Raw genomic sequence first — 19,778 nt, 5'->3', positions numbered from 1 at the left:
CCGAGGGTGCTATGAGGATGCAACATGGACCCTAGCAGCCTGGACGCAGTCTTCCCTGCAAAAGTGCCCATGGTGAGGCACAGTCCTGCTTTCCAGGAGCATATCCCTGGGCCCAGGAGAGAAGCCCCTCTCCTTCCTTTACCTCCCTTTCCACAATGTGGCTGGGCCCACGTGATAGTTCAGATGGATGCTGACCACTCAACCAAGCCCCAGCCTGGCCACAGTGCATGGTGAGGGGTCTTACAGGTGGGTGAGAACTCCCTCATCGGTAGCATAACTAGCAGAGTCCACTGTCCTAAAGCAGGGCCTCCTCTCTCTCTTTTAATGGTAATTATACTTGTGTCAGTTATTCAGGACAGCAGTGCAAAGTTACCAAAGGAGGGAGCGTGAACACAAACCTGAGACAGGCAGATAACAAAGCATAGAGCCTGTCACATGCTCGATTCCCCACCACTTGAGGGCATCCCATTCTGCCCTCTACCCAAAGAACCTAATTTTAGGTTTGGCTCTGCTCCTTGCCTTTGAGATGTCAGACTTTAGTGTTGGAAGGAAAACCCAGCTATGATCAAGATCAGATCAGATCTGGAAGTCTACTCCCCTCTACCAGCATGTCCTCTCTGAAGCTTCTGCGGGAAACTTAGGTCCTATAAAAGCTCTTGTTATATGAGAATATTAAGATCTTAGATTTCCCAAGGAAAAGCACAACTGCATCGGTTTTTTTGTGTTTTGTTTTGTTTTTTTTGGCGGGGGGGGGCCTCTTTTTTTAGGGCTGCACCCCCAGCATACTGACGTTCCCAGGCTAGGGGTCAAATTGGAGCTGTAGCTGCTGGCCTGCGCCACAGCCACACCAGATTCAAGCTGCATCAGTGACCTACACCACAGCTCAGGCCACACTGGCTCCTTAACCCACTGAGCGAGGCCAGGGATTGAACCTGCGTCCTCATGGATACTAAATAGATTTGTTTCTGCTGAGCCATGATGGGAACTCCTGCAATTGCATCTTAATGTTTGGAATTCAAACCTACAAGTCTGTATTATTTGTATTTGGCTTGATCCAGTTATTAGATGATTAACAATTCAGACTGCCTTATTTAAACCAAAGTCCACAACTAACAAATTCCTTAAACTGATAACATATCACCAACTCCTCCTTCAGGATGAATCCCAGACCGAGGCAGTATATGTAAAGGTGGTACTCCCAGTGGATCAGAATCCTCACCGAGGAGTAACCTAGGATGTAGGGATACAGGGATTCAGGATGCAAGGATCAGCCTTCAGGTTCAAAGCTATACTGTGGGAAATTCCTAGGGATCATTCAGGTGACAGAAGGCCATGTACTATCACATTTTCATAGTCCCAGAATGCTACTTCTGGGCAAATTTCAGGAATGCAACATGCCTGTTCTGTGAAAATGAACTGCAGACTCTGGATGGAGGAATCTTTTTAGATTACTTCGTCCAACTCCATTCGGATGTCAGAAATCTCTCTTCTCTCAGGAGGACCTGAAAGACCTGGGAAATAAGACTCAGGAACATAATGGCAATGAATTATTGAGTCTTTGTTTCCAATTTGGCCATAATGAATCCAAATAAGATTTTGCTAGTGTTGGTAGACAGGATGTTCTCTAGAAGCCAATAAGTTTTTAATTCCAATTAGGATCATATGACAGCGAGAGGCTAAACAGAGCCAGATGGCGTACCCACAACAGAGATCAAACCTCCCTCCAAGATGCAGAGGCAGACACAGAGGACAAAGGGATTGGGCAGGCTGCAGAGCTGCTGACCCTGAAACCTGCAGCGTACACTTTCAGGGCACAACACTATGGGTCTTAAAATCTGGAGCCTGCCTAGATGCCAAATGATCAACATCTGGGAGTAATGCTAAAAGAGAAAAAAACTCTGCATCATCTCTGTTATTAGCTTGGACATGCTGGTTCACCTGGCAGCACTGGGCAGGTATGATGCACACCATGAAAAGATGCTCAGTGCACAGGGAGGCTGTCACTGTACTCTGCCTGTGGTCTAGTGACAAACAATAGCCAATGGGACTGAAAAGGGGGGATCTCAGAAACTCGAAGCTACTTTTTTAAAATACAGATATCTAAATATAAGGCAGCTTGAAATCGCAGTAGAATATTTCTTTTTTTTTATTATTATTACTAGTTGAAGGAATAAGGGAGCTTATAGAGAGATGGAGAAAGAGAAATTAGGTAAGAGTTCAGGTCATATCTATCCAGCTCAGCCCTCAAGGAAACTGCCCTTTATTTAAATGGCAAATAAAATTAAGAGACAGAGAGACAGAATGACGTCTATATGTTCCCAGGAATTCCACACCATCCAAATAAAAACAATAGAAAGATTAAAAGAAATGCTTAAGGCTTAGCAGAGATTTTTTTTCTGTTTTATTTCTAGAGTCTAAACAGTGCTTGTCACATAGTAGGTGCTCAGTAAATTTTTGTTGAATGAACATTATAATTGTCAGTGGAAGATATAAGAATGCCAAAGGGTCTGACTTGATATGACTGATGGCAAACTATTGAGTCAAGTGAAAATCACTGTTCCATTTCTAGCCAGAAATAAATCCTAAACTCAAAAAATCTGTATTTACTCTAGAATTATTTAGAAATACCTTTAAAACTTTCAAGAGCTTCTAGAAATGAAAAAAAAGGTCAAGTAAAATTCTATTCATATGTACATATATATTCTTCTTAATGCTTGAATGTTCTTGGTCTACCTTTGTTTTTGCTCAATATGCCAATCAAAGCTCACTAATACTGTAGTTTTTATTTTTTTTTTTCTTTTTAGGGCTGCACCCGTGGAAGTTCCAAGGCTAGGGGTCAAATGCGAGCCACAGCTGCCCGCCTACACCACAGCCACAGCAACACCAGATTCAAGCTTTGTCTGTGACTTGCACCACAGCTCATGGTAATGCTGGATCCTTAACCCACTGAATGAGGCCAGGGATTGAACCTACAACCTCATGGTTCCTAGTCGGATTTTTTTCTACTGCGCCATGATGGGAACTCCTGTAGATGTTTTAAAGGAAAACTAACATGGGAAACCCAAGTGATGACCCAAGTAGGCCTCCCTGGGTGACAGCCAGTTCCTCCCACTGCTGGTCTGGATCTTGACACCCCATGTTCAGAAACCAGATTGTATCAGCACACCAAGGACAGATCCATCTCTCAGAAGCAGATTCCCAACAGTCAACCTCACCACAAACTGAGGGGAAAAGCCTGATTAATTAAAATAAAAAACAGAATTACCTAGAAAACTGGCATCCTTTGGGAAGCACATTCCCAATGTGCAAATTCTAAATTGCTGGATTTGAAATCTTCACATTGCTTTGGAGCATGGAGTTAGGACAAGAGGGCTTAGCTACAGGGTTCATGTCTTCACAAATTCCAGACCGAGGCTGCTCACTGGATAAAGGAGCCTCCCCTACAATATGAATACAGGTGGCCCAAAGTGCCCTTTGAGGCTCAGAGATAACAAACCTGACTGGTATCCATGAGGATGCAGGTTCAATCCCTGGCCCCGCTCAGTGGCTTAAGGATCTGGTGTTGCCATGAGCTGTGCTGTGGGTCACAGATGCAGCTTGGATCTGGTGTTGTTGTGGCTGTGTTGCGGGTCACCCGCCGCAGCTCCAATTTAACTGCTAGCCTGGGAACTTTCATATGCCCAAGGTGTGGCCCTTAAAAAAAAAAGAAGAAGAATGCACATGGCCCTCATGGCCCTCAAACCAGACAGGTGAAATCTTTAGGTCAGGGCACCCCAACCCTGAGCAGCATTTAGCAGGGCAGTGCCAACATGTGCATCTATGACTTTCCCTTTTGTGTCCCTCTGTTACAATGAATTCCCATTCAAAATAATACATTTCTTGCTTTATATATGTCTTCAATGGGGTCTCAAGGTGTTAATTATCTGAAGGGCTGTCATTCATTCATTCAGCAAATCCTTGTTGAGATCCTACTATGTACCAGGCACTGATCAGGGCAGGGGATACAGGAGTGAACAACACAGACAAAAAAATTTGGTCTCAAGGGGCTTACACTCCCTCTCTTTATGTTTAACTTATTTATTTTAACTTCTGCCACTCTGCCTCTTTAAGATGACTTTGCACTTTGGGCTAATTTTAGAAGTGCATCCTCCAAGGCAATCAAATTTCTCATTTGTGACTATTGCCATTATGTGCTTAGTATAAATACAAAAAGCAGGCATTATCTCCTATTAGGGGTCTGAAAAAGGGAAAAAGATGCATAAGTTCAACAGGTGATTACACTATTGAAGCCCACAAACAAAAAGTGAATTTCTAGGTCATTGCTTGAAAGAGCAGAGTGATAGCATCTTATCAATAATGGAGAGATTATATCTTCCAGGAGGAAACCCAGTGAAGAGGATTTTAAAGGAAAATATTAGAGAAATGGAAAGGAATATGGGTTAAGAGTTGCTCTATATGTGTCTATTCCATAGTCCTGTCTGAGCCAATACCTTGCCATAGACTAGGCAACCCACCTGAACTCTCGAGGTCTCCTACTGTCGTCTTTAAGATAACAGTGTTGCCTACACCACTAAGGCACCAACAGTTGGAAAATACCATGATTTTCCCAGGTAAAAGGAACCAAGCCTTATTAGTCTCAATTCCCTCACAGGACCTTGGGCCATGCCCCATACAACATGACCACTCCATAAATACTGCCTTATCAAATGCTAGAAGCTGCTGTAACACCAATGTGGCAGCTGAAGTCACTGATATTCTGGATGAGACGTTTAGAACTTTTCGTTGTTTAGCTATGGAATCCTTTATTCACATAAATAGCCTAAGTAGGAGATGAATTTGAGTTGGCTGTGATGATGTGGGGTGAAGGGAGCCAGAGGCGGTCCTGTCCCCACCCATCCACACTCCCATCCATCTCCAAAGAGGGCTCCACGGAACCAAAGTGTCTAAAGGAACATCAACATCAGATTTCAAAGTGTCTCCATGCAGGTGAATTTATTTCTGGCTATTAGATATTTGCGGGCCAAAAAGATTCTCCAACACCCTGCTGAACTGACAGTTACCTTCATTTGGCCATTTTCTACCTTCTGTTTAGCTGTGTTTTCTGTGCTTAGCCTCTGCTTCCGACTTGCTCATCTGTCCTCTGGTTCTGACCACTCTTCCACCTATCAGAGCAATGCTCTCCAAATGAACTTCCTCAGTCTCCCCACATGCTCTGCCTCCTCTGTTGCCCATGGCAACACCCACCCAGCCTCTCAAGCCCACCCCCCTTGAATGTCATCCTCAACTCCCTACTTATCTTTCTCACACCAAATCTTGCCATTTTTCTTTTAGGAACATTTTCCAATTCTTACCCTGTTAACTGACTGAGGTCAGGATTCCATCATTTTTTTTTTTTTTTTTTTTTTTTTTGCCTAGGCTTTTGCCTTCATCTCCTAAATGACCTTCATGCTTCTAGTAGTTACCATAGCAACAATTATTTATTAGGGTTTTCTACATATTAGATACTTGGCTAAAAGCTATACACACATTCTCTCATTTAATCCTCCCAATGTAATTGAGTATTCTCTTTTGGGGGGCTGCACCAGCATATGGAAGTTCCCGGGCCAGGAATCAAATCCTAGCTGCAGCTGCAACCTACGCCATAACTATGGCAACAGTGGATCCTTAAACCACTGTGCTACAGCAGGAACTTCTAATTTGAGTATTCTTAATCCCAATGTACACGTGAAAACTGAGGCACAAAGAAATGTTATTTATTAATTGTCACACATCAAGTAAGTGGCAGAGGCTTAGATTCCATGATCCAACTGACTTTTTAAGCCTCTTACCCATCAAATTCACTTCCCACACTGCTGCCAGAGGTGGCTCTTTAAAACACAGATGCGATGATACCATTCTTGCGTATTACAGAATAAAACCCAAACCCCCATCTTGGCCTTAGGGTCTTTCATGATTTGTCCACAACTTGACCTATTAGCCCCAACGCCATCCGCCCATCATGGCAAATTCCCCATAATTCCCCACAGAGTTTGGGTCTTTTGACAAGTTTAACAGCTTCCTGAAATGCCATTCTCCCTCTTTTCTCTCCAGTAAACATTATTTATCACTCAAAACCCTGTTTCAGAGTTCCCGTCATGGCTTAATGGTTAACGAACCCAACTAGTATCCATGAAGACCTGGGTTCAATCCCTGACCTTGCTCAGTGAGTTAAGGATCCAGCGTTGCCGTGAGCTGTGGTGTAGGTCACAGACTCAGCTCGGATCCAGCATTGCTGTGGCTGTGTTGTAAGGCTGAATCTCTGATGCGACCCCTAGCCTGGGAAACTCCACATGCCCTGGGTGTAGCCCTAAAATGACAAAAGACAAAACAAACAAACCAAAAACCCTGTTTAAATATCACTTCCTGGATTAATTTTTTTTTTTTTACCAGTTCCCAAAGGAATTCCTCTCCGATTCTATAGCACTGTGTTTAATATCTGTCATAGAAAAAAACATAATGTCCTTACATTTATCTCTTTACAAAAGATCTGTCCAACTGGACAAAAAATTTCCCAAATGATGCAGATCGCAACCTTCCCAGCAGAATATCTCCTAGCGAACCCTGACAGGTACCTGGCTCACTGTTGGTGCTCAATTAATACTTACTGAATGAAACGGCCTTGCTTATCTACATTTTTTTTAATTCCACTCACTTTTTGTCCTACAGTAATCAGATGTTGTCCCAATTATACCACTAAAGCTCCTGTCCTGAAAATCACCAAGGCGTGTGGAAATTAGGCGTTATAATTGATAAAGGAAAAAAGAAACACATAGAGGATAGTTATCATTTAGTTTGGGTTTAATTCTCAAGTATATTTTGGTTTAGAATAAGTTGTTTTCTATTTTGTACTAGTCAACATTTGGCCATGATCATGTTTTAGTTCCTAAAAATGACTAAGCTGTCTGACGCCAGCCAGAACGCATCTGGGGCAATAAGGATGAGGCTCCTTGCTTCACCAGGTGGGTCTTAGAAGGAAACAGGTCCCTCTGAAGGAAGAGCATGAGGAAAGAGTGGCCAGTGAGGTGCTTGCTGGTCTCTGATGGGAGAGAGGTGGAGGGTGGTGCTGGGCCTGGTCATGCATTCCACCTGCCTGAGCCTTTCTTTTTTTGTTTAATATCAAAGCAAAGTTGACTTACAATGTCGTGTTAAACAGCCTTTTTTTTTTTTTTGCTTTTTAGGGCTGCAGCTGCAGCATATGGAGGTTCCCAGGCTAGGAGTCGAATCGGAGCTACAGCTGCTGGCCTACACTACAGCCACAGCAATGTGGGATCCGAGCTGCATCTGCTATCTACACTACAGCTCACAGCAATGGCAGGTCCTTAACCCACTGAGTGAGGCCAGCGATCAAACCCATAACCACATGGTTCCTAGTCAGATTTATTTACGCTGTACCACAACGGGGAACTCCTAAACAACATTCTTTTCTCATGTAGGTTGTAACAGAATATCGAGTAGAGTTCCCTGTGCTATATATATATATATAACAGGTCCTTGTTACTTATCTATTTTATATATAATAGTGTATATATGTTAATCCCAAACTTCGATTTATCCCTCCCCTCAGGGGTTTTCCTAGGACCCAACCTGCACCCTCCACCCCCACCAACAACTCTTAAACAGGAACTACGATGTGATCAGAGAGGGCTAACGCGAACCGAAAGGCACAGCACTGCATGGGGAGGATGCTTTCTGTCTGTGCTACCCAGTCATGGGGGCAGGGAATCTGAAGGACATACTGTCATTTCTCTTAATACACAGACGCCTCCCTTTAAAAGACTTCCTAGCCTTGGAGTCCCCGTCGTGGCACAGTGGAAATGAATCTGACTAGGAACCATGAGGTTGCAGGTTCAATCCCTGGCCTCACTCGATGGATTAAGGATCTGGCATTGCTGTGGCTGTGGTGTAGGCCGGCAGCTGTAGCTCCAATTGGCCCCCTCACCTGGGAACCTCCATATGCTGTGGTTGTGGCCCTAAAAAGCACACACACACACACACACAAAAAAAAAAACTTCCTAGCCTTGCACACAGTGTTTGTTTGAAGAACCATCAGCAGCTGCCTGACCCAACCTTTATTATAAGACCCTGCAGCACCTAAGAGTCACACACACTTTCCTTCTTCCAAAAACTTATAGACCTTCTCTCTTTCCTGGATGCTGCTTCTCAGTCTCCTTAGTGACATCTTCCTTACCACCAGTCCCATAAAAAATATTTAGCAGGAAGCTGCCCTCTTCCTGTTTAAGGTCGTTGGCAGTTTCATCTTAAATGAGCCGACTCTAAAAATGCTTGCTCAGCATTTCAGCCCAAAGAGCCAGTAGCTCACTGACTGCTCCTCTTCGGACACTCCCAAAGATCTCAAAGTAGTGAGTCTAAAACTAAACCTTTCTTCTTTTGCCTTTGTGTTGAAATCTGTGCTCTGCATTACCTAACTTGATGAGTTGGCTTCCTTTCAGTAACTGCCCTCTGCCTCCCTCTTCCAAACTCCCAATGATCAAATCCAGCTCTTTAATCCATCCCTTCCTCCCACTTGCCTTTGTCAGGTCCACACCCCTTACGTGGTCTCCTAGCCTGAAGTCTCTTTATCTAAACTTCTCTTCTGGTTATTGATCTTTTCTCTGGTAGTGTACAGACATCTGTCATTTCTCCATGCTAGACTACAATTCCTAGGATAGATAGACCTTGTTTTGTTTTTGTTTTTTGTCCTACTATCCCCTGTGTGATATTGCACTTTGCACACAATAAATGCTCAATATATAGACTTTTGTAATAGAAAATGTATTATCTTAAAGTGATGGTACTTATTTCCCCAAAGAACAGCTTGTTAGATAATTGGTTAAATATTTACTCTAACCTTTTCCTGTCCAATTAACAATGTTATATATGCACACAGACCATACACAGAGACACACGCACACAAGATGTGTCCTTATCTACAATCTTCCAGCAAACACAAAGAAAGGCGCTATCTCCCGAATAACTAAAACACAAATTGGTTAATATTTTTCATTCTTAGTCTTCCTTGAGGGAAATGACACAAGGCTTAGTGGCAAATGAGAAATTATTTTGCACATCTCTCTCTTCCAAAGGCCACCAAACATGGGTCATGCTTCTTTCTGTCTTGCATTTTGATCCCATCGCTGTGACTTAGTGTGGTAATTATATTACAAAGCTATTATTTGATGAAATGAAAATGGCAAAACAATTTACATGCTTGTCGGAAAAAAGACTCAGTTAGGATGCAATTATAAGTGAGATTACAATGGCAAAATAATTGAAATGCGCGACTGGAAGCCACAGTTATGAAACCATTAAAACGCTGCTGGGCGGGGGGGTGACGACGGGATTGCAACATGAGTGAAGCCACACACTCCTGGGGACACATTTTAATTCACTAACGCAGGCGACATTTATGGAGAAATGAAAATGCCTGTGCTCCGATTGTTCCACAGCATTATCTACACTTGTGAAAGCCACCTGGGGGTGTGTAACATCATCAGGGTTTATGGGACCGATTGATAAGAGCAGAGCGTGTGACACTGCACTTCCACTCAGCACCGAGAAGAGAAAGGCACGAGGGCAGGCTCAGCCTAGATGTTTCTGAAATGCCTCCAAAACAAAAGCCAGGATCATAACACAAAAAGATGGTTATTCTAAGTTTAAGCCTGTAAATATTAAATATTTGTGTAGATGTGTTTCTAAGGATCTATCTTCTTCAAACATTCTGCTGATAGATTCCATTAGCAAAATCTTGATAAATATTTTGATGCCCAGGCTTAGAGTGAGGAGACTTACTCACCAAAGGAAAAAACAAAATACAATGCTCCACAGGAAACAGGCAGGCAGCAATGATCAACTTGACAAATAATTAAGGACCCTACTCTGAACCACATCCTGCATGTTGATGGTGGAACACACAAATGGGGCTACTAGCAATCAGGAGTATGGGATTAACAGATATAGACTACTATATATAAAAGAGATAACCAACAAGGGCCTGCTGTAGAGCACAGGGAACTATACTCAATATCTTGTAGTCACCTACAATGGAAAAGAATCTGAAAAAGAACATATATATATAAAATATATATGCATATATAAAACTGAATCACTTTGCTGTATACCTGAAACTAACACAATATTGTCAATCAATAATACTTCAGTAACAATTTTAAAAAGAAAAATTTAAAGATGAATATTTAAAAATAAAAAAAGAAATGCACAAGGAGATCCTGCTGAATAGCATTGAGAACTTTGTCTAGATACTCATGTTGCAACAGAAGAAAGGGTGGGGGGAAAAATGTAATTGTAATGTATACATGTAAGGATAACCTGACCCCCTTGCTGTACAGTGGGAAAATAAAAAAAAAATTATAAAAAAAAAAAAGAAATGCTAGGAGTGAGTCATATAAAAGAAACAAGGGTTAAAGGAATAAGACGTAAAACCTCTTCTCATGAATGATTCGCTCTCTTGTGTTGTCACATGGCAGGTTAGCAGATGGTATTTCATTTTTTTTTTTTTTACACAGAAAAATTTTTCAACATCAGTGATTATAACATTACTTAATAGCGTTACTTACCAAACCACACAAAAATATGTATGTCTTTGTTTTTCAAACTTTATTTTTAAAAAGGCCCTTGAGGAGTTTCCATCAATGATGCAGCAGAAACGAATCTGACAAGGAACCATGAGGTTGCAGGTTCGATCCCTGGTCTCGCTCAGTGGATTAATTCACAGACACAGCTCAGATCCTGCATTGCTGTGGCCAACTGGACCCCTTGCCTGGGAACCTCCATATGCCACAGGTGTGGCCCTAAACAGCAAAAAATAATAAATAAATAAATAGGCCCTTGAAAGTAGAGGTATCAATGATTCTTGCTCTCTTGCATAGACTCGGAAACACAAAAATATTTAATATGCACATAAACATATTATGTTCCTCTCTGATGGGGGCTGAGCAAAAGGGGTTTGAAAGGCCTCATGACCAAATGTACCAAGTGTCTGCAGGAACTTTACACTTGGGGGATAGTCGGCTATTCGCGTGTTTCTTGACCTTCTTATTTTCCCTTCCACAGGGAAACAAGTGGGAGTATTAACCATGGCTTTGGAAAAATATGAACCTCACATGCATGGTAACTTTGAAACAGAAATCAAACCTGCTCTGTGTAGAATCTAAAATACAGCACAAATGGTCCTATTTATAAAACAGAAACAGATCATGGACATGGAGAGCAGACTTGTGGTTGCCAAGCGGGAGCAGGGAGAAGGTGGGATGGATGGGGAGTTTGGGGTGAGTAGATGCAAACTATTACCTTTGGAATGGATAAGCAATGAGATCCTGCTGTATAGCACTGGGAACTATGTCTAGTCACTTATGATGGAGCATGATGAGAAAAAAGAATGTATACATGTATGTGTGACTGGGTCACCTTGCTGTACAGCAGAAAATTGACAGAACACTGTAAACCAGCTATAATGGAAAAAAATAAAAATCATTATTTAAAGAAATATGGCACAAATGATCCTACCTACAGAACAGAAACAGATAATGGACACGGAGAGCAGACTTGTGGTTGCCAAGGGGGAGGGAGGAGAAAGTGGGATGGATGGGGAGTTTGCGGTGAGTAGAAACAAATTATTACATTTAGAATGGATAAGTAACCAGGTGGTACTGCACAGCACAGGGAACTGGGTCCAGCTTCGTGTGTGTGTGTGTGTGTGTGTGTGTGTGTGTGTGTGTGTGTGTGTGTGTGTGTGTGTGTGTGTGTGTGTGTGTGTGTGTGTGTGGCTGGGTGACTGTGCTGCACAGAAAAAACTGAAAGAACATTGTGAATCAACAACACTTTAATAAAAAAATTCAAATCTGCTCTCTAGATAGTTTATAGAGCAGTTATATTATCCTAACATATATAATTTAAATATTAATATGATTTGAAATAGATTTTCAAGTCTTAGGAGGAAAGGAACTTTTTCCAGTATGGATATAAAGGCATATAGCCTTTTAAAAAGTCATCTAGAGAAAATTCTACAAATAAGGGTAATTGAAAAAAAACCAACAAGCAAACATACACAGAGATTATAGGAAAAAAAATGGTAGGTATTTAAACCATAGTATTATATATAAAACTTGGAATTTGAAAGCACATTTGTCAGTTTTGGAGAATTAGTCTCTGTATTTAGAGAAGCGTCAAGCAAGTTTCATATAAAGATTTTATTAACTTCCAAGGGCATATCCTTGGAATTTAACAAAGGATAAACTAATGCAACATTTATAATAAGTTAAAAATGTACTGCTCTACTGTGAAAAGCATAAAGATAAAAGGGGGGGGGAGTTCCCTGGCAGTCTAGTGGTTAGGATTTGGCACTTTTACCACTGTACCCTGGATTCAGTCCCTGGGCTGGGAACTGAGATCTCACATCGAGCCACTGCATGCCGTGGCCAAAAAAAAAGTAAAGGAAAAAAAACAGAAAAAGAAATGAGGTTGACGGATAGATAGATGACTAGGTGTTAAAGAAAATAACAGTAAATATTAACTAGAGAATCCGGGTGGTGGATATATATGGACATCCCTGTACCATTATTCTTCAGATTCCTTTGCATGTTTAAAATGTTTAAGTGTTGGAAGAAATGCAGGGCTCCCTAAGAAAAGTAGTTATTCTCTTTGTTAACCCCACTCAGCAAGTAAAGCAGTTTCAGAACGTGTCTCTCTGACACACACTCACCTAGCCATCCGGACCCTGAATCTGGGATGCACAGGTCTGTCTCAGCGCTGGGCAACACAAAGCCCACGACAAACACCTCCACGCCATCCGCCATCAGGGCCATGCCCAGGACAAAGAAAAGAGCCCACTGAAAGCGGCCGTGACCACACTCTTGGATTATCAGCTCGTACTGCTGGGCGAGTTCTTCCTCGTCAGCTTTCCTCTCTGACTCCAGCTCCTGGCGGTCCTTGTACTCGCCGCCCTTGGGTGGCCCCACTGACACGATGCTGTCTTTCCCCTGGTTCGTGTTGGGGATGCCCTGATACTCCCCTTCATAGATTTCATCATCTTCATCATGGCCCTCAGTAGCTTCACTGGAGCCTTCATCATCATTGGCCTCCCCGTTGTAGGTTTCTCCCGGGGGGTAGTCGTCATCCTCTTCCTCGTCTTGGAACCGACTGTAGGACCTCTGCGTGTATTCATCCTGGGCGCGGTCCACCGCTTGATTCACCTTCTTAACTGTCTGTTTCTTCACCTCTCTGGCAATGTCCTTGGCACCCTTCATCAGGGAAGTCCTATCCTTATAAGAGTCTTCCATCCTAGCTCAACCGACGGCCAACGAGAAGATGGGAGTTTTTCAGACTCTGGTCAGTGGTTCAGTCCTGACAGCATCTTCCACTTTGGGTTCAAAATGGAACTGCAAAAGAAGAAAAACCACAGAAGATAGTTATTACTTTTTTCTAAGTCTTTTCCACTGTCTATTTCTTGTTCTCTTTTCACTGGCCCCACAGATTAAGACACAGAATCAGCTTTTCCTTGCTTTGGAGAACACTGCTGGTTCTCTGCTTAAGTGAGATCCGCACGTGCAGGCTTTAGGGTTTTTTGCTGTTATTATTACTGTTTTGTTTTTAAGGAACTCTGTTTCTTGGGTGACCTTACATAGAATGCACAAGCATTCTCCTGAATATACAATGGAATATCTTGCACTTTTACATGTACCTCCAACATATTTCTGAAGTGCTAGAAAGACAGACCATGGTTGAGGAAAAAATAATACTGCTCACAGATACATAACACTCTGCAAAAGCAAACTGAGAATAATAAAAGAATCTTGTCTGACTTCATTTCCTCACAAAAATAGCAAGCAAGCTATCAAATCATATATAGGCATACCTCATTTTACTGGGCTTTGCTTTACTGGGCTTTGCAGATACTGCATTTCTGGCAAGTTGAAGATGTGTGGCAACCCTGGGTCAAGCAAGTCTATCAGCACCATTTTTGCAGCATTTGCTCATTTTGTTTCTATGACACACTTTGGAAATCCCTGTACTAACTTTTTCATTATTATTCCAACTTTTTCATTATTATTATATTTCTTATGTGATCTATGATCTTTGATGTTAATACTATGATTTGCTAAAGGCTCAGATGATAGCGGGGAATTTTTTTTAAGCAATAAAGTACTCTTTAATTAAAGTATTTTACATTATTTTTTAAATAAAATGCTATTGTACACTTAACCAATTATAGTATAGTATAAACATAACTTTTATATGCACCGGGAAACCAAAAAAATGTGTGTGATTTTATTGCAATATTCACTTTACTGCAGTGGTCTGGAACAGAACCTGCAATACCTCCGAGTTATACCAGTAAATATTTATAAAATGCATTTGCCCTCTATCTTCAGTGTTATCGTCTTCCAATAAATGATAACAGAAATTCATATGACACTCAAAGCTGACAATGAATACTTTGCCTTAGTATGGCAGTTACAGCTCTAAGAAACTGGCAGCGTTCATCAAATGATTTTGATACTTTTGATAATCACTGAGTTAGAACATGTAGCTTGTCAAGTGGGGATGTGCCCTTTCAGAAACCACTCCCAAGTCAGCAGGGACAGGTAAGCCACAAGTGTGTCACTTCACACTCACTCTGTAAGAAACCCAAGCTTAGCTCCTAGCTTCATCTCTAGACACCGCTCTCCCAATGGCCCACCCACATACTCCCTCCCACCATGTACATGTATAGTTAGATGCTCTCTTGGTTACTGGAGTCAACAGCCTCGCATAACCCATCACTTGGTTTCTTTTCTCACGGACAGTCCCTTATGCCTTGGCTCATTACCTCCAGACTGATGTCTTTCACTTGTCCACTGAGCTGTCCCCACTGGTGGCCCAAGTGAGGCAATGTCAGTACCACCTTGTACAAAGATGATATGAAGGTGAAAATGTCATCCTCCCCCAGCATTAATTCCCCAAGCCCTGCGATGGGCAGCATTCCAAACACTGGTTTATGTAATGGTCATTTCTACTTTGTTCTTTTGCATCCAGAGTAAAATACTTGGTAAGTGGCTATTACAAACATGCATTACAACAGCAAAAAACAAACAACCCAAAGGAAAAGTGGGCAGAAGACCTAAATAGGCATTTCTCCAAAGAAGATATAAAGATGGCCAAAAAACACACGAAAAATGCTCAACACTGCTAATTATTAGAGAAATGCAAATCAAAACTACAATGAGGTACCACTTCACACAGGTCAGAATGGCCATCATTAACAAGTCTACAAATAAATGCTGGAGAGGATGTGGAGAAGAATGTACATTTATACAGCCACAATGGAAAACAGTATGGAGATACCTCAGAAAACTAAATATAGAACTACCAAAAAAAAAAAAAAAAGAGAAACTACTGAATGACACATCAGTCCCACTGATATGTCACATGTCTGAACAAAACTTTCATTGAAAAAGATACATGCAGAAACACTTTTTACAATAGCCAAGACATGGAAAAAACCTAAATGCCCATCGACAGATGAATGGATTTGATACATACACACAATGGAATACTACTCGCCTATAAGAAACAAAAAAATAATGCCACTTGCAGCAACATAGATGGGACTGAGACTCTCATACTAAGTGAAATAAGTCAGAAGGAGAAAGACAAATATCATATGAAATCACATATCTGGAATCTAATATATGACACAAATGAACATATCTACAGAAAAGAAACAAACTCATAGACATGGAGAACAGATTTGTGGTTGCCGAGGGGAAGGGAGTGGGATGGACTAGGAGTTTGGGGTTAGTAGATGCAAACTATAGCATTTGGAGTGGATAAGCAATGAGATCCTGCTGTATAGCACAGGGAACTATGCCTAATTGCTTGTGATAGAACATGATGGAGGATAATGTGAGAAAAAGAATGTACATGTATGTGTAACTGGGTCACTTCATTGTACAGCAGAAATTGACAGAACATTGCAAATCAACTATAATAACAATTTTTGAAAAAATGCATTAACCAGTTCACCCAGACATGACAAGTCAGCCCAGCAATAAAGTCAAAAAGATGTTTGTTTATAAATGGACTGGGCATCATGACCACTGAATACCTACACATGACCAGGAGGCAAAACAGAAGTATGGCTCTGCTTTGGCCTGTGTTTCAAAAGATGACAAAATGAAAATAAACCCAAACTAAATTGAGATTTGGGGACTAATACATACACACTACTATATAAAACATGGATGAACCCATAGCACAGGGAACACTACTCAATATTGTATAATAACCTATAAGAGAAAAGAATCTGAAAAAAACACAGATATATATACATGTATAACTGATCACTTTGCTGTACACCTGAAACTAACCCAATAAGTATAGTAAATTAACTATACTTCAATTAAAAAAAAAACATATGATCACAAGGCTTTTTGCCAAATGTCTTAATGAAGGATATTCCTATTTGTTCTTCCTTTTCTTTCTTTTGGGAGAGCTGAGAGACAGGGAAGGGAGAGACGGCAGGATCCATCAGGAGAGTAATACGGGAAGCAGTGAAAACAGTCTGAGGCGGGCTCAGAAACTTAAAAAGGCAGGAAAAGAGAGAAGAGAAGAGAGACTGATGATAAATGATGCTGGCAATGGAGCCATATGATATCACTTATAACTGGAATCTAGTGTACAGCACAAATGAACCTTTCCACAGAAAAGAAGATCATGGACTTGGAGAATAGATTTGTTGTTTCCCTGGGGGGAGGGGGAGGGAGTGGGAGGGATCAGGAGCTTGGGGTTAATGGATGCAAACTATTGCTCTTGGAATGGATTTACAATGAGATCCTGCTGTGTAGCACTGAGAACTATGTCTAGATACTTACATCGCAACACGACAATGGGAGGTAAAATTGTGTATACATGCATGTGTAACTTGGTCCCCATGCTGTACAGTAGAAAAAATAAATAAATAAATAAATAAAAATGAAAAGCAGGAGTTCCCGTCATGGCTCAGTGGAAAAGAATCTGACTAGCATCCATGAGGATGCAGGTTCCATACCTAGCCTCGCTCAGTGAGTTAAGGATCCAGCACCGCCATGGCTGTGGTGAAGGCCGGCAGCTACAGCTCCGATTTGACCCCTAGCCTGAGAACCTCCATATGCCATAGATGCGGCACTAAAAAGACACACACACACACATACACACACACAAAAGGCAAAAGTAAAACATTTCACACAATAAAGCCAAATGCTTTATTTATTCATGGTAACATCCATGAATTGACAATCACATCAGACACGGCACACGAGCTGCTTCCTGAGCATAAGAGCATCTTAAACACCATTAAAGGAAAAGACTGGGGAGTATGAAAGCAAAGCCTGGGCCCCTGTTACATGTCACTCGTGAATAACATGCCTAGCAGTAATGGAAAGCTTCTGCAGTTGCTTTCTCTACAAAAGTGACTGCATTTGGCTTTCCCGCTTTTGTTCCCAGCCAAGAATATTCTCATCACATGCTTTAAGAGGCTCTCGCCCCCAAAAAGGTCTTTGTATGGGAGCCACCTCTATGACAGAAAAGGTCAGGCACAGTGTCCTGAAGTCACAGTTATGAGTAGCAAGTGGATAACTGTAATTTCCTATGGAATCGAATCACGAGTCATGAAAAAAATTTTTACAATTAAAAATTGGTTCTGGTTTTGAAAAAAAAAATGCTTCTTATAAAAGTCATTTTGACTCTGAGGCCAAACAAAGCCCATGTATATGTGACTTTTCCTTTGGACTCCAGGTTCCTCAGGCCCAAATCAAGGCTCTAGTTGATTTTTGGATCCTCAATGGAATTGATGGGATCTTGTAGTTTGTAGTCTCACTAAAGCAAAGAAGATTTTTCAGTGCTTTTGCATGATGAAGGAAGGGCAGGAATGAATACTTATCCAAAAATTCTGTTCAAATCCAGATGTTTGCAGATGTTGCCAGTGGGGGAAATTCAGCGAAGGGGAGGTTTAAGGATCTTTGTGTGATTTCTTACAACTGCATGTGAATTTGCAATGACCTCCAAAGAAAATAAAATAAGAAACCAGGAAATAAGTTTGTACCATCTACACTATGCAATCTTAGAAAATGTGCAAGATGTTTGGCTAGTGGGCAGATTATTCAGGGGGCAGAGGTGTATTCAATGGCTATTCCTCTTTCTGGTAAATGGAAAATGGAAAAGCTGGGCTCATTCCAAACATCACTAGGAAGATGGTAGGCTGGGATCTGTGCTGGGCTGGGGTGGGGGTAGGGGGTTGGGGGCAGGTCTGCATTAAAGCAGCAGCTCCCAGATGTGGCCTGCACACCAGGGATATCCATCAGCAGCTGCTTATCACATTTGGCAATATGTGCAAACAATAGACCTTTGTTTTGAGGTGAATCAGCCAGTTATACCATGTATATGTGCCAGCACTGTTTTAATGAAAAACGGTTGATTTTGTGCTTACTTTATGCCAAGCTATGTGCTAAGGACTTTATACACATTCCTGTATTCTTTTATTTAATCCTTACTCAATCCTATAAAATAGATACTATAGGGTCCATTTTAAGGCTTATCGAGATTACTTAAGTAGCCCAAAGTCATAAAGCTTGTCAGAGGCGATGCTGGAGGTCAAGCTCAGCGGTCTGACCCCACAGACTTGCCCCTTCTCCCCTCTGCCTCACAGAGTGTGCTCCCTGAGGTCTTAATAAATGCAGTGGCCTTCTTCCTTCCATTTCTGGTAACCTGCCTTTCCTATACCAAAATGGTTTTAGAGCCTCTTTGCTAAATTGTCAGAAAGATTCTGAAACATGAATTACTCCTGCCCTTTGTTGGCGGATCACCATTACCCTCCTACCCCACCCCCACCCCAGCCCATGGGGTGAGCATGGAACAGAGGCACTTCTGAATCAAAAGGCAAAGCAGTTCCAGTAACCCAAAGGCGGTTCTCTGAAGAGATACAAGTGCTAGTTGATGGAAGCAAAGACCCACAGTATCTGGTCAGAGCAGTAGCAGCATCTCCTACAATTAGCATTTAATACATACTTGTTTAGATGCCCTGCTAATCATGTTAAGTGGCGGGACCTACACCTGATTAAAAACTATATTTATAGGAGCAGCTGTTACAACTGAATAACATTTACAGTAAAGTTTATTTTATACAGTTAATGATATGCACAATCACTATGTGTGACACCATTTTGCACAAATAACAAGCCATACACATCAGTGAGTTATTTTGGCAAAACAGAGGTTTTTGTTTTTCCCCTTTGGTGGGTCATGCCAAACAGCATGTATCCACTAATACTATATCCTATTGCAAAATCACCCTACACATTTCCCCATCATGCACAACCCCCACCTCTGTACACAGATGTTCTCCAGGTTCCCCATACTGTGCTCAAAGCTCCAGTCCCTCTTTCTGCTTTATCCTTCATCACCAACATCATCCAAAGATTAGGAAAGCTCCTCCTCCTTGAAACTTTCTAGAATTTTCTGGATGCTGGAAACATCTCTCTCTCTCTTTTTTAATTTTATAGCTACACCTTCAGTATATGGAAGTTTCTGGGCCAGGGATCAAATCTGAGCTGCAGCTGCAATCTATACCACAGCTGTGGCAATGTGGGATCCTTTTAACCCACTGGGCCAGGCCAGAGATCAAACCTGTGCTGCCACAGAAACAATGCTAGCTCCCTCACCTACTACTCCACAGCAAGAACTCCGAAGCCCCTCATTTTAGTAACTGT

The 19,778-nt window shown here is 41.7% G+C and overlaps 1 protein-coding gene across 6 annotated transcripts in view; it reads right to left on the bottom strand.

The window, feature by feature from the left end:
- SV2C (synaptic vesicle glycoprotein 2C) overlaps positions 1 to 19,778 on the bottom strand; it is a 247,038-nt gene that overhangs the window by 176,843 nt on the left and 50,417 nt on the right. For all 6 annotated transcript variants that reach the window (XM_021084455.2, XM_021084457.2, XM_021084459.2 and 3 more), the window contains one exon: positions 12,758 to 13,433. In XM_021084455.2, the coding sequence (XP_020940114.1) occupies positions 12,758 to 13,334 (577 nt within the window). In that variant the 5' untranslated portion in view covers positions 13,335 to 13,433. Of the gene's footprint in view, positions 1 to 12,757; positions 13,434 to 19,778 lie in introns of those variants that run through there.

This window comes from Sus scrofa, chromosome 2 (genome assembly GCF_054392235.1).
Source record: "Sus scrofa isolate SSC_HxYL_T2T_F1_AM1 chromosome 2, Sscrofa_HxYL_maternal_Yorkshire_Landrace_v2.0, whole genome shotgun sequence".
NCBI classification, from domain to species: domain Eukaryota; kingdom Metazoa; phylum Chordata; class Mammalia; order Artiodactyla; family Suidae; genus Sus; species Sus scrofa.
The sequence above is the reverse complement of the archived record's forward strand: the minus strand, read 5'-3'. Positions and strand labels throughout refer to the sequence as shown.